This window comes from Dicentrarchus labrax, unplaced genomic scaffold, assembly GCF_905237075.1.
Source record: "Dicentrarchus labrax unplaced genomic scaffold, dlabrax2021, whole genome shotgun sequence".
NCBI lineage: Eukaryota > Metazoa > Chordata > Actinopteri > Moronidae > Dicentrarchus > Dicentrarchus labrax.
The window spans coordinates 20,477,551-20,493,862 of record NW_026136705.1 but is presented as its reverse complement, the minus strand read 5'-3'; the positions used below and the strand labels follow the sequence as shown (position 1 = coordinate 20,493,862).

The following is a 16,312-nucleotide window of genomic DNA, read 5'->3' as shown; positions in this document are numbered from 1 at the left end:
GTTTGGGTCTTTTCACAGGATTTGTTGGATCACAGCAAACCAACCTGCATAGATCGCTCAGCAGCTGGTTCTCCTCAGGTGGATAAAGACTATGTGACTGTCTCAGTAACCCTGCTTCTCACAAAAGACTTAACAGGAGAGTTTCATCTTATTTTCTAAAACTGGATTAATCTCCAATAGTGTGAATCACACATTAAAAGGTATAATCACACAGTTACATCAACCAATCAAACATAGAAGAGTCAGGATGGGGTGCTAATGGTTTTATTATTTTGATATTAAAATCAATAAACATAATCAGACTATTGTGGTTACAAGCAGAGCTGTGGTACCAACTCCCGGCTGATACGACACAGAAAGAATGATTTAAAAAAAAAAAAGAAAATAAGAAAGAAAGAAAGAAAAAGAGAGAGGCACAATAACACAACAGAGATTCAGGGCAGGTGTCCGCAGGATGTCGAGCAGCCAGAGACAAAAACTGTCAGAAGCTCTGAAACAGAATGAGTTGTTACAGTACAAACAAAAAAACAAAAACATCTTTTAGATTTCCATGCCTGTGCATAAAGCCACCCACTGTGCCTCGAAGAAAGAAAAAAAAAATACAATGTAAAACGAAAAGAAAAAGTTAGATAAAACAAAAAGTACAAACCCAGCACAACATTTATTACACAACATAAATATAACAACTGTCAAGATATTGTATTCGAACAGGCATATATGTGAACTACAAATATAGACGTCATTGCTAAAGAGAGGATCAAGTTAGTTTCAGCAGGATACACTTTCTGCAGGTTTTGCTTCTTTATGAAATTATAATCACCAAGAGATCTATTGTAGAGCACTTAGCAATGAAGTACAGCCTTCCTACTGAGACTGGGGAGAGGAACACACACAGGACTAACTACAGAAAGATCCCATGCTGTTGATCTAATCAAATAAGTTACCATACAAGACCAGAAGCATCATAACAATGGCATGTAGCTGTGGAGCTCAGGATGACCGATACCTCCCACATCCTCTACATGTTTGGACTTGTATGGATTTCCTATAAAATTGTCTGTTACTGTTTGTTGTTATTATCAAAATTGAAAGAAAGAAAAAAAAAAAAGAAGCAGAATAGATGCTTTAGGATAAACATTTTTCTTGTTAAATGTCTCTCGCTCCATGCATTTTGGCAAGTCTGGAGGGAGATGTAAATCATTGCAGTGTTGGATGAGTTGGACATGTGTAGATTTGGAAAGAGGATTTTTTTTTTTTTTAGTTTTTGTCATTTTCTGCAGAAGAGTCAGTCTGCAGAAGAGGAAACGAATCCCCCCTCGTCATTCTTTGCAGGGAAGGGGGAGGGGTCTCTGCCCACCAGCCTTTAGTGACCCCTGGCTAATCTCAGGAACTCCCTGACAAGACAACTGCGAACCAAAGCCCTTCTGAAACATAAAAAAAGCACCCAGAAGGGGGCAAAACATCCCTGGCGCAGTGAAGTTTTCCCAGAAAACTGAGCAAATTTTTTCAAAATTCACCCACCAAAGTTAGAGAGAGAAGGCAAGCCAACTCCTAACCTGAGCTCCGAGGCCATGGAGCACCTGATCCTCAGTCCAGAGTCTTGACAAAAGAAGAGTTGTGTCAAGGCGAGGTGCTCCGCAGACTCAATGAGCCCGGAGCCTGAAACCTCCAATGACAGAACCCTTCATGGGCTTCACAGACGACGATGGCTCAAAGTCACAATGAAGCTGCAGAAAAAGTATAAAGTAATAAGATACTGAAGAACAGGAAGGTAAAAACAGACAGAAATAACTACAGCCACTATGTGTCATATTTTCGAGTGTATCATCTTTTAAATGTTTTTTTTTTAATGGAAAATTGTATTTTTTTTAATGGATGAATCTGGTGAAAAAGTCTACGTGTTACTTTCAGAAGATTAATCCACACAAATCTGTAAATATCTCCCTTCACACTAGAGAAAATGACTAAATCCCTTGTTCATTTTTGCTCTTTGTGTGAATCACAGCCAACAACTGGAGTCTCACAACTTCAGGAAGTCACTGCCCCGTGCCAAGAAATAGTCTGGCGCATTAACCTCTGCCAAATGATTTGTTTCTACAGTTTTATTTTGTGCTAATTAAACAAATAAAACAATATATAACATGTTCATCAGTGAGCTTTAGAGGTACTGGTAGGTGGATGCTGTTGAACTTTGGACAGTCAGGCTTGTTGTTTCCCCTTTTTCCAGTATTTGTGCTAAGCTAACCAGCTGCTGACTGTAGCGTCATATTTAAAGTACAGATATGATTGATGTTCTCATCCAACTCTCAGCTAGAAAACGAGTAAGCGCATTTACTAAAATGGTCAAATTTTATATTCCTCTGAGGACAAGAGACAGTGCTGTCTTTGATGTGTGTCGTTAGCAGAAGTAACACGGGTCATATCCATTTTAATTTCTGCACTCTTCTTTTTATTTGAAATTCTTTTGTTTTAGTTGGTTTCTACTTTACTAATCTGACTTTTTATTGTCAAACAACATTGTCTTACAATCTGTTTATTGGTGGGTTCTTTACTGTTTAATTCATATTTAATTAATGATTGTCTTTTTAACCATTTATATCTCCAGAACGCAGAGGCAGGATTGTACAAAAATAGTATTTATGGTACTTGATGAGGCAATATGACACCTATAAGTAAATAATTTATGTACATTTATGTAAAATTAAATGTAAATAAAAAAATATGTAAGAAAAGTAATTTCTGGTTTCATTGTGACTTTGATTCATGCCTGTGAAGTCTCTGACTCCGGGTAAAGCCTGCTTCAGTGGAAAGCTATAAAGTCTAGTTTCAACAAATTGTCTGCTTACATGTTAATTTATAGGACGAAACAAATAAATATCATATAAATGGTATAAACACTGGGATCAGGGAAAAAGGCATTCAAATATAATTTAGGAAAAGAAAATTCAAACGTGCAAACTTTTGACAGAGTCAGAGCATAAATATCAAACCATAATATTACTTTAAAAAATAAAAAAAAGGTTTAAACACATAAGCAGGACAGCGGCCATTAAAGATACAACATTCATGATCTTTCTGGATCCTGACGACAAGAGTCTCCCTCTGTGTTCCAAACAATGTCTAACAGGAAGCAGAACAACAGGAAAAAAGCTCCACCAGACACTCACATCTGTCTGTATGATCCTGCTGAGGAAGACTAGTCTACATTCATCAGCAAAGCAGCAGCAGCAGAGTTATACCTCGCTATGTCAGCATACAGCAGTGCAGCAGTCAGAAACACGAGATTGACCAGAGTCATCAACAGAAGGAATAATATGGCTAATACAGCTTATTTTAACACAGCCATGTTAGCACCCAGCCACAGACAGATTAGCACCACAGTTTACCTCCATGCTCAGTTTGTCGCTTCATTCGCAACCAGCGACTCAGTGCCAACACTGACTTCAAGGAGGGTCTGGCACTTCATATTAGCAAAGTTAAGAAACGGAAATGTTCTGTTTTATGCTTTTTTGTTTTTGTTTTTTTTGTTTTTTCTTTCTCAAAAAGGTCAAGAGGCAGCAACACAGTGCTCCATGTCAAAACCACTGAAGAAGAAGAAGAATACATTGTAATTGACAAGGTAAAAAGCAGGCCCAGGTCTCCCTCTGCCTCAGACACAGTGGAAGTTTGCTCTTCTCTACACGGACACACCAGCGGTGATAGCAGCAGCAGCCAATACAGAAAACACAATAACGTGGCGTAGTGGGCAGAGAAAGAGTTAAAAACAGAACCAGGTTTCCCAAAACAGCATCAATTCAGTTCACAAGTTGTCATTTATGCTCTTCTTAAGTAATGCTTTAAAAGGGAAATTCTTTCTGTCCATACATGACAAACTTATCGGCTGTTAAAGGCGGATTCTTGTACAAAAAAGCATTTATTTGGGGTTTAAAATGAGGTTTACATTTCATTTAGGTACTTTATGTTTTGGGAAACCCAGCCCCTTGTTTCTGTAGGGAAACCCCCTCCAGACTGACAGAAGGTGCAGATTTGTGTTCTCATATATTTGATTAAGGCACCTGGTTCAGCAGGCATCATATTCAAAGTATTGTTATTTTTTTCTCCTTGTAAATGTAAAAACCAAGTGCAAGTTGAGTAACACTGTTGGTTTTTTTTCCGACTGTTGTAGGAAAAAGGTGTGGAATAAAACAAACGGGGTGTGTGTTAACAATATACTGTTAATTGTGTCGTGGACACTCTAAACCAAAAATCGAAAATCTGTTTGTGCTCATTTAATAGCAGCAAGTATGAAATCATTCAACTGAGAGTACAGTGACCAAACTTTGTGACGATGGAGACACTTTCTGATGATTGGCCAAATTATTTCCCAATCTACGAAGAACTCCAGACGTCACTTGATTCTCTCAGTGCTATGCGGGGAATCGGCATGCAGAAAACATCATTCCCACTGCATTTCAGTACATTTCTGTATGTATCTAGTTTACACAGGGAAAAGTGTGGAGGGTGGTAAGCATACAGCCTCTGAAGATGAGGTGTATTTACAAGCGAGGGGGGGCAGCCCACATGGGTTCAAACAAGACAGGAAACAATTTAAATGCCTCAAAAGAAGCTCAAAGGCAGACTCTGAGATCTGACATCACGGCCAACAGGAGGTCATTTCTATTTATTTAAAAAACCCAATTTATTGAGACAAGAATATTCTTATCTTTCAATTACATCATTTGCAAACAAACCGCTAAGAAGTTTCTTGGAAACAACTATGGTCTGTATTTTGGTAAAAAAAATCATAGGGAAAATAGGAATATGCTTGAACTGCTCCGTTACAGCTACAACAATCTGCAAACGCAACACTGACATACTTTCACTTATAAAGACGTTAGCATTCGTTTGGAGTCTTGTTTTGTCCAATAGTCACTCTTCTTCTAGCTCTGTTTTTGGTCTCCACCAGCTCCTGTGAGTAAATGCTCCACTGGGTTCACCAACTAGTTTCTAACTGTGTCTGTCTGCCGTTGGTGCTGCACGGCTAGTGCACAGTGGGGTTAGTTTTAGAGCTTGTTCCTAGAAAACAACTGCCTGTTGTTGAGTCATTAGACTGAACCGAAACAGTAAAAATGGCGGCCACAAAGAGCTGAAAGATGCTAAAACGCTCAGTAGAGCTGAGGGGAACTGCAAAGTCTTACTTAATTCTGTGTGTTCATTACACCGAGCAGCACCTTTCACTTTACATGCAGTGAATTTATCATTTTTTATACAGAATATTGATAAGTGCAGCTTTAAACCTAAATAAATAAATAAAGTAAGTAAATAGTTGTTCTCCATAAATGTGAATTATATGTTTGCTTGTAGACAAATTTCAATTTTTTGGCATCTTCAGCTGACCTGTTTAGTACAGATTAAAAATACAATTGATTAACTGGAAGTGTATCATTATTATCAATTTCCCCTTTTTTGCTATTAATTGCATAATTCTTTCAAGGAAACTTCTTGGAAATTATTCCAAAATTACAGAAACAATAAACAAAGCACTGCAGAGTATTTCCTCTTGAGATAGCTCTTGAATACACAAGATTAATTTAAACCAATATGTTGCATTGCAATCAAATTATTTCTTCGCGTTAACATCATGAGGAAACTCCACTTGGTATTTAAATCAATATAACACCACCAATTATGTGTATTTATTTAGCAGTTCTGGGGAATATTTTGTACCTCTCAAATGGAATGAAGATCATCTTTGAGTTTGGGCAGTGGTATCAAATCCAAGAGTCTGACTTTTACAAAATAAATAACGGTATGCTCAATAATAATGATCATACAGATCAATAATACAGAAATCACAATTGTTTTGTTGTTTAGAGCAAGAATCAGTGTGAGAATCTTCCTCTGATTGGTCCAACAGGGAGGTCTGGTCTGATGAGAGTTATTGGGAACAATAACCAAATGAAATGGTTATTTGTGAGTATATTTGAATGCAAATGCCATTTTAATTCATGGATTTATTTCTGGGATAGTGGATAGTTATCAGCACCATGTGACAAACCCGAAGTTGGATCACGGCTGGAAATCAGAGTCAGATCCTTTCGTGAGAGGAGAATGTTGTATGTATGTTGTCGTATGTTCGAACGCCGATTTGGAGAATCTTTGTGAATTCTTTGTGACAAGTCTGTTGGCCTTTTGTTTTCAGTTTGTGTAGAGCATTGCACTATATTGATTGACATTGATAATTCATAACACACACACACACACACACGCACGCACGCACGCACACACAAAATATTTGTACAGAGTAAAGAATGGCGACAATAATTGGAATACATAAATATATTTTCTTTTGATTTTATATGTCATCACATATGTCAGATAGAAGAACGATATTACCCTGATTTGCTGAAGAAGAGCTTTATGGAACCACTTAGCTTTTATTGGACAAGAGTAGCACAAAGTTACACACTCTATTAGCTTAATAGTTGACTGTATAGGATTTATGTCATCAGAAATAAAAAAGAATAAGGAATAGTTTTACTGGCGTGGATTTTCACTCACTCCTTGACTGTTAAAATGCCACAGAGTCTCCTGGTTTGAATGTAAAGTTGCACAGCTTGCGCCTATCATGTTAAATGTAAAAACCTGTGAGGACTCTTTCTTGAACCAGCCTTGTGATCGACAACAAAACACACACACTTCTCTTGTCGGCCGCACCGCTGAGCCGATCTACGGTCCATCAACCAGCGGCCCTTTAACCACTGTTGACCCCCTAACAGACCTGGGCAAAACTGTAGCTGAAAAAATGCTTCAAATATTGTCCCAAAAGACACAGCTGAGTACAAGTAGTTCAAATCTTTGAAGCCATTCTTCAGACATATTTCACCACGTCTGTTTCTTCAGTCAAGGTTGTTTTGAGCTAATCAGGCTGATGGTTTTGTTGTTGTTGTTGTTGTTGTTGTTGACCGTATATTGGCAACAATGTCAGAAACCATCGGGCAGACCCCTTTGGAAACTGACACGTTGTTGCCATGTTATTTTTGTTTGTGTGTATGTGACAAGTTATTTAAGAAGGCAATAAGTGTCCGGATTGAGTCTCCATTTGTAATTGGCTTGCCATACAGTACAGTGATATAGTAACTTCCCCCAAGGCGGCCCGGAACAACATCTTTCAAACGGGCTCTTCCTGGCCGCCCCAGGCTAAACCCCTCCTCATTAAGTCACAAGTAGAAATCAGTTTACAAATGATAACAATATAGCTCTCTGGAGAAATGTGTCTACACTGTACATCACCCTGAAGAGGAAGCCAAAGCAGAATCAGTTTTTCCATAGGAAACCTCTACTGAAGGCAAATGAATCATGACGCCAAGGGGGTCAGCATCAGGATCAATGTAGGGGCCCTGGAATCAAAACCCTCTTTTTTTTTTAAGACCACAAACACCCTATCCCCTGACCAGGAAATATACCTATCCTGTCAAGACACTGGGCTTCCCAAAGCCAAGCAATGATACGCTCTCAGACAACACCTCATATCATCACATGGCTCCAGAAACATGTAGATCGAACCCTCGCCAGGCCGTACACCTATTCCTCGCTAGTTTATAGACCTAGACAAGTCAGGTAATAGACCTATTCTAGCAAGTAGTCGTCAAGTACACTTGCAGCATTCACACCAGGCCTTTTTAGCAGCAAATGGAAGAAAAAAAATGCTTTTCTTTTCTTTTTGTTTTGTTTTTTTTTTTTTTTTTTTTTCCTTTTTTGGACAAAGTGCTTTTGTTTTCAAACATATAAGATAGAGTATTCTATACATATATCTAACATTTAGAAGATACATATTAACTTATAGTCTATTTACAAAAATGAATCACTACTAAGAAAATAGCTATGGACGGTAGGGGAGAGCAAGTCATTAGGCTACAACTAGACTAAAAAGTCAAATAAGAATCATGGATACTCATCATTCTAGTTTCAGAAAAAAGCACCATTTCTCCCTTTTTAGACGGAACAGAAAACAGTAAAAATATATATATATATATTTAGCACTAGCTGTTATTCAATCACACGATACAGAAAGACCACAGCTCTGCATCACCATCATCAGACATCAGAGTTCATTCTGTGAAGGAGTACTTTCTGAATTCAGCCTTGTCAAAACATGCAGTCGTTTGGATTTTACCTGCTAATCGAACAAATTCTGGTCGAATCTCAAAATTCCTAAGAATGGCAGCAGCGGGGAGGCAAGCATACAGGCATCATGCATTACTTTTTTTTTTAAAGGTTGGACACGTTGCCAATTTGTTGCCTGGACATTGTAAATGTGTGTGTGTGTGTTTTGGTAAACAAAGTCATGTCTTTGCAGCTGTGACGAGTCCGGAAGGGTGTAAAGGACCGAAAGCAAGGCCAGGCAGATTAAATTCAGCAATGCAACCTCAAAAGGCAGCAATGCCAATCCCAAGAAATTCAAAATTCAACCGACTTCAATTCGACAGGTTTAAGAGGGAATACACGTGAAAAATCTATCTAACGATGCACAGTGCTGAATCCAGATCATCTGGGACAAAAATATGATGGCTTTGGCTTTCTTACAGCATCTGTTAAAACACTGCAGCTGGTTCCTCATCTGCCCTCACATTCTCCACGCTGTTGTCCTCTGAGTGTCTCGCTTTCCTGGACACGTCCCTGTCCTCGCTACAGACAGCATGTCCTCATTCTCTTTATAGAGCATTCAAACTAGACCATGGCTTTACTGCATTATGTTTTAAATAAATCCAGTCCTGATTCTCTGTCATTTAACTCCAAGGAGACCAGAGGGGTAAAGTGTCGGTTTATATATCAAACTATCGGATTTGACTGGCTGCTCGTTAAGACCTTTTTCCTCTTTTCCTCCACATCTCCTTGTCTCCACTTGGAGAATCTGATCAACAAATACTTCCAAACCAATAGGAAAGCTTGCAGGCAGCTAAAGTACAAAAATATAACAAGAACCTTTTTTTTTGGTTTTTGTGTTTTTTCCTCTAACTTTCTCGATGCAAGGATAGGCTTTAGAAATGTGTCATGCTTAAAAATGAATCAATTGTCATGAAAAGTGGCATTTCACCATTGATAGATATTTCTATATACAGTACTTTAAAACACAATTTAGTTAATATTTTGTTGATGAACTAGACCTCGTCTACATACAGAAATCAAGTGACACAAGAACAAAACATTTTGGTTATTGTTGGTGACATTTTGACAAACAAGCAAAAATGTAACATAGCTTATCTACTAGCGCTCTTGGTTTTTTGTCCTAGATAGCGCCATTAACATAATTAGCATGTGGAGGGAGGAATCAGTCCAGGAATGAAGTGCTTGCTAAGCAACAAATCTACTGGAGAAGCCCATAGATGGGGTTAATTTTTCCGTAAAAAAAAAAAAAGGAAGAAAGAAAATGAATGAATGTTCCTTTTCTGTACAGAATTGGACCCAAGCTAATTTCACAGTTCAATGAAGTTCCCTGACCCTCCCACATTTCTTACATTCAATACGGCGTCAGGTAAGCTGTGCAAAACCTTACTTTAACTGGCTGGTCGCCATTTCGTTGCATGTGTCTTTGGTACAAAAAACAATCAAAATATAGTGTGCAAATATTTTTTTGTAACTCTAAACGAAAAATATCTGTTACCCCACCCCCAAAATCCCTAAAGACAAGAGTACCAAAAACCAAAAGTAATCTATTGCAGAGCCCTCCTATATACACAGACTCTGTGGCATCACGCAACGAGAGCTTCCATTTCTTTTATGTACATTCAGAATATCTTTAGACAACTGAAATACACAACATACTCCCCCACGTGTCACCCTCCTCACATTCACTAACTATCTCCCTCAGTGTAAAGTAGTCCTTTCCTTGGCTGGACCTCAGGGAGTTCAGACCAATCACCTCTTCTCATTCAGTCCCTCCCTCTCTCTCCCTCTCTCTCTCTCTCTCTCTCTCACACACACACACACACACACACACACACACACACACACACACACACACACACACACACACTCACTCACTCACTCACTCACTCACTCAGACCTACAGAAACACACACATACATACACAAGGCACAATGAATAGAACTCTGATCAAACACTAGTATGAACACACCAAACTGTTAGCCTGGTCATCTCTACTGTACAAAAAGGGTAGCCGGTGCCGTTTTTCACTGGGAGACACGTTTATGTACAGTTTCCTAGAGGAGATGGATCACTGTTTATATCATCTTCAACATCACCACCATCATCTTCCTCACAATCCGCTACCATACTGGCAAAATGCCCCGTTTCACCCAGTCCAGTTATAACCAGCACAAGGCCAAAAAGCACCAAACTACATGCACTTCCTCTCCGCATGGTCAACTATTTCCTGTTGTTTAAGTTAACGTCGTCAGGATTAAGCCATTAAGCTTCCTCCTGCCCGTAGAAAACTTCAACCCAGCAGGATGTCTGTCGCTTAATCATTAAAGTCTCATTTAAGTCTCATTCAAACTTTCAGCTTCTACTACTTTTTTGTTTTGAGCTTTAATTTGCTAAAAGTTAACTCCTATATTTTAACACCAGCTGACCTGATTGGCAAACATGGGATGGCATGAACATATTGAGGCCTTCAATACAAAATATTTCCTGCCACCCCGAAAACGCCTCGGAGCATGCCGCTTTTTTTTTTCTCTGCAGCTGTTTTGGCAACCAAAGCAGTTTTTTTATCGAAGTACTTTACTTGTGTGGGTCAATTTCACATCCTGGAGTTGTTGTTTTTTGTTGCCATGTGAGGTAAACCTCTTGTAGGAAATGATAACTGGAACTTTTTCAACCTTTGATGGTGTCAGACGTGTAACAATTCTTCCTCTGTCGTTTCAACCTCAAAAAAATTGTGTGAAAGTATTCCAGTGGTTACACTCGTGTGACTGTCTCCATCTCAGCCCTAGAAGCAGATCTTCAACAGAACCGACCCTACACAATGCTATGTTAAACACATCTAATAATCACCAGTGGATTTAGAACGTGCTATTAGCTGTACACCTAACCATCCCTTGCTTTTAGAGGCGCTTTTCCCAACATACGCTCACAATGGGTTGGGAGACAGTGACGCACTGACTCGCACGGTGTGCAGAGACAGAAAGCTAGGGTGTACGCCATACAGGTGCATGGCTAAAACAAGCACACATACATACACACAGGGAGTGGTATGTGTGTTTGTGTGACTAACAATGTGTATGTACTCTGGGTTGGAGGGGCATGCAGAGGGGAGCATAGTTACAATGGGACAGCACGGTGGTATTATTTGGTCCACTCCTTTCAGTGGATTGCGGTTTGTCTAGATTTTGGAGGTGGGGACTCGCAGGCCGACCAGTCCGCCGGTGGGATCGCCGCGCCCTGTGTTATCCAAGATCTTGTTGACGAAGTCCGAAGTCTGCCCAGCAACAGGTGATGCCACTGCAAGAACAGAGACACACAAAGAGACATTCACATTACTTGTCTAAAGCAAATATATGAATTTAGACTTTAAATATACTTTATTAGTGTCATTAACCTGCCTGAATAACATTTTAAACAGATTGGGTTTTTTTTTTTTCAGATAAATGGGCCACTATATATATTTATATATATAGTATATATATATTTTAAGGATATGATATCCTTAAAAAATTTATTCATTTCCTCTATATTATTTTCTGATTTGTATCATTGTTCATAATATGACGGATTATCTTCTCTGGGTTGATGATAATTGACTGATTTGTTGTCTTATTTGTTGTCATCTGCTTTTTTAAACTACTTTGAAGTTTAATTTAGCTCAGTTTAGATTATGTTGAATCTTATTTTGAATAATATCATATCTAAATCTTAGTTTCATAATATAACCAACATTTAAAATTCTGACTGCATTTTTTCCCTCTGAAAATCTTTTTTTCTGTATATAATAGGATTTAATTAACTCTTCTCTAAGACCACATTTAAAGTTTCCCACACAGTAAAAAAAAATTGTCATAAAGTCCCTATTTGCTTCCCTTACAAGATGGATATACTGTATTATTTGATATATAATCTTCAAATAAAGAGCTGATAACCTTCCAGTGTTTAACCCTTGAGGCACCTTTAAAATGAACATACAAGTTTTAACCTTCATAAAAGTGTAATAAAAATGTCATATATAAATATTTTTTTTCACTTTCACCACATCAAATCTTTTCAGCAACTTCAGACCTAACCATAGATTTTTTTTTAAAAATGTACAATGTTTTTTGCCCGTTGTGTCATAAAAACACCTGATTTTCTCAATGGAAAAAGACTAAATATGAATATTTTCCAAAAATGAGGTGCAAAGTGGAATATTTGGGATGAGCCTTGACTAGGTAAATAATTGATAACAACATTGATTTGGATGCATTATTAGTTTGGGAGCAATGATAGTTTATTCGAAAAAAAACTTTTTAACCTTGGGACCCAAAATGGTCGCTCATAAAAGTGTAATAAAAAGGTCATATATAAATTTTTTTTTTCACTTTCACCGCATCAAATTTTTTCAACAACTTCAGACCTAACCATAGATATAAAGTTTTTACTATATTTCTTATGTTTTTGTGCCCTTTTTGTCATAAGATGTCATGTGTATTGTCATGTGCGTGTGTTCACAATTCAAGGCATAAACCACTGATTTGATGTGCATTTTACATGCATGTGCTCAACATTTGGCGCACTTTTGTCCACACCCTTCTGCACTGTGGGCACAAGACACACTGCCTCTGCTTTCTGGAGGGCCCTGGCTGTGGCTCCTCCTCCTCCTCTTCCTCCTCCTGACCATGGACCTGGCCCCAGGCTTGTAGGACCAGGCTGGCTGCAGACGGTCCTCTGGGCAAATGGCAGGGACTCTTCATGTGTGGGAGACCACAGGATTTCCCCATTTTTTGGTCTCCATGGAGAGGTGTCATCCTCCATTGCCTCTTCCTCTTCTTCCTCCTCCTCCTCTTCCTCCACTGAGCTGCAGTGCCCTGGCAGGAACCTGGCTGTAGTATAGCCTCCTGCAACCCTGCGTCCTCATATGGGGACACAGTTTTATAGTAAAAAAAGTCCTGATGTCCTCATAAGAGCTTGTTTTTTATGTGCTTGTTTTTGTTCTCCCTCTCTCTCTCTCTCTCTCTTTCTCACACACACCTACACACACACACTTTTATGGTGCATTTTGCAAGGTAAGAGAACCAGGCCTCCATTGAAACTTTATGTGATGAAGCTTTGCTGCCCCTGGTGGTTTGGGGGGGGGGACCCTGTATTTTGAAGGTAGTGGCTTAGATTTATTAGGTATTCATGGGAAAAGCATTATAGTATGTCAGGATTACAGTGTATCAAAAATATGTGGTTATAATGGGAGTCAATGTGTCCAAGTCGGGCCCGAGGTGAAAGGGTGTAGGTGTAGATGCGAATCTTCTATCCTATACAACTTACAATAGAGGGGATCATGGAATTTTAAAAATAATAATAAAAAACAAATCCTGGCCAAGTTTCATACAATTAGCCTTTAAACTGACCGATATATTGAGAATCAAACAAATCAAAAAGGCAGAATGTACATGTTTGGTCCCCTAAGGTGCCTCAAAGGTTAAATAGCCTCGATGGGAAGCTGAAGACTATTTGAACTAGACAACAGTTGACAATAACCACTGGGTGTACTAAACTGTCATATTTACAGAGGCAGTTAGTTGAAATGATACTAATCATTTAAATTAAATGGTATTTTTTAATCATCTTTCAAAACGTATTGTTAATTAAAATGTCTGTTTCGTGTGACCAGTGAGCTGTAAATTATTCTCACCAAGTGTCTCCTGGATGAGATGCTCCAGAGTGTCAGTCATGTTGGTTGGACGCGGAGAAGAGTCCTCCACTCGGGCCACGATCTCCTCCTTAATGGTATTGATCACAAACAGCAGCCGATCTACAGAAAGCATGAACATAAAATACTGAATGGTGATAAGATCAATTTTAAATTTGACAAATCTTAAAAATAGGTACAGGTACATTATCATCATTATTATTAATAGATATAGTAGACAGAGTTAGTTATGCATTTGAGAATGAACTAAAAAGGCATGAAGAAAAGGGTGCAGACGTTGATGAATTTGGTGTAAAAATGACGTACCGTATTCTGTGCTCAGTCCCCAGAGCTTCACCTTGTTTGCTTCATACTGGGCCTTCTTTTTTAAACGGCAAGCTCTACAAAACACAACAGATGAGGGAAGTTAACTGATGCATAACGGGAAAGAGGACCAGAGCAGTAAGCACTCGAAAACGTGACATACTGCTCCCAAATTGATAGCGAAGGGAAAAGTTTTGTAAATGAATCTGCAGTGGAGGTCAGCGTGATTATACAAAAAACATCTGTGTCAATCTGGTGTGTACGTACTGTATGTGAGTGCATGCTTTACCTGGATGCCAGCTTGTTCTTCTCCTTGCGGGACCGAGGTCGTGCGGTCAGCGGCAGCTCACTCACAGGGGTCAGGTCGCTGATCACCTTGTTCAGTTTGCGGAGCTCGGTGCCGATCTGCAGCAGCTTGCGCGGATTCGGAGTAAGGTCTTCAACGTCTGTGCGGCGAGACTTCTTCAGCATATACTTTCCTTCATGACAACCAACAGAAAGAATTATTAGACATGACGAGCACATCGTATGTCACTGCTAGAAGCTGGAGGATCAACAATGCAATTGCATGCACTTCACGCTTCACACTGGAATAAGAAACAACCACCCAATCACATGATAAATCAATCGTGAAACTTTCTCTTGCACTTCTATGAGCAAAAACTCCTTTTCCTTATTTTTTCCTCTCTTCAATTTGAAGTGGGAGAATTAACTAGAATTTTTCACAGTTTTTCTGTTCACTCAGGGTTTCTGCCAGTGTATTGCAAGCTTGACAGCCTGTCAGGCCTAAACAGACTCCCTTGCTGGTCCTAAGCACTGGAGAACTACTTTAAAAAATTATTTTTAAGCTTTTAAAGTACAGTGGGGCAGTTAAGTTGGAATAATGATTGTAAAGCAACATCTGTAAAAACTTAAAACACAAGCTAATTTTACCTAGCAACCTTAGCTAGCTAGCCAGTCAGCAACACGGATACTTCCTTTGACATTTAGAGATAATGTCAAGGCCAAAACATTTTTTTTTTTCAGACGTCCGAATACTGGAAGCGATTGCGATGAGATAGAGACTGCTCATATTCGTGGCTCAACAACGTTAGCCCAGTCTCGGGCTGATGAAGCGCAGCCGCAGGGCACCTCGTCCTCGGTAACTTTTCCTGGGGGAAACTCTGCCACTGAATACATTTTCTCATTGCTGTCAGCAGAAAACAGACTTTAAACTGCCATTTTCCATTCAGTCACAGTTGTTGACACCTGCGGTGGATCTATAACATGTCGGTTCAGAAAATAATTACTGTATGTTGGACCACAACCCATTAGTTATTATTGAATTTTCAAACGCCAAAAGCTTGAAGTGCCTTTTTTCTTTTTGAAAAACATTACGAAATGATCAAAATGCAATATGACTCATCCTCTACATACCAACAAAAGAATTACAAAAATACACCCATGAATGCAAGAGAAAGACTTTGCTGGCTTCGCTTTTCATTACCACTGTTTGTTTTTTTTGCAAAAGGTGCAGGCCTGAGCCTTTTATGTGACAAATGAGACACGCTTCTTTTATTTATTTAATATTCCCAATGTGATCACTCAAACTACAGTATCACCGCAGCATGCTGTGCGCAGCTGCTGTTGTGGAAAATCTAAACCGTCACAGTCCCACTTAAAGCTTGAGCTACGGTCGCCACTAAAAGGCATATATGATACGTTTTATGCTGTGATGGAGGCAGTGAAATGAAACCCCCCAAAAAAGCACCAAAAATACAATAATCCAAAAGATGATTTCATTTTGTGTAAAATTAAGTCGTTCCTTTGAAGATTCCCATAAAGCTTTGGACTAAACATTATTATATTAAGTCCTAAACCAAGGCTTATATCCTGCAATGCCAGCTTGTATTAATACTTTGCTCCACTGTGCAGTCATACATATACATGTATGTGTGTGTGTCTGTGTGTATGTATGTATACCATGGAGAGGCCCGTTCTTCTGGTACAGGTTGCTAGGCAGCGTGTGTCTGTCCCACTCAGATGGCTTAAGCATACGTTCCTGTTTGGAGGGGGTGAGCTGCTCGCTGTACTCCCAGAAGTAGCGACGCTTGCCTCTCTTCCGGCTGGAGACTCCTGCTGTCAGGCCTTTAATGTCCTCCATCAGCTCCATGTCGCAGCCTGGTGGAGGCGGGA

General features: G+C 39.2%; 1 protein-coding gene across 9 annotated transcripts in view; it reads right to left on the bottom strand.

Annotated features, from left to right (window-relative positions):
- Nucleotides 1-248: 248 nt before the first annotated feature.
- crebrf (creb3 regulatory factor) overlaps nucleotides 249-16,312 on the bottom strand; it is a 31,936-nt gene continuing 15,872 nt past the window's right edge. For 2 of the 9 annotated variants that reach the window (XM_051400552.1, XM_051400553.1), the window contains 5 exons: nucleotides 16,100-16,297; nucleotides 14,427-14,616; nucleotides 14,141-14,214; nucleotides 13,817-13,936; nucleotides 249-11,442 (listed from right to left, as the gene is read on the bottom strand). In XM_051400552.1, coding sequence (XP_051256512.1) covers nucleotides 11,324-11,442; nucleotides 13,817-13,936; nucleotides 14,141-14,214; nucleotides 14,427-14,616; nucleotides 16,100-16,297 — 701 coding nt within the window. In that variant the 3' untranslated portion in view covers nucleotides 249-11,323. Of the gene's footprint in view, nucleotides 11,443-11,465; nucleotides 13,044-13,816; nucleotides 13,937-14,140; nucleotides 14,215-14,426; nucleotides 14,617-16,099; nucleotides 16,298-16,312 lie in introns of those variants that run through there. The other 7 variants (XM_051400545.1, XM_051400546.1, XM_051400549.1 and 4 more) reach the window with 5 other exon arrangements.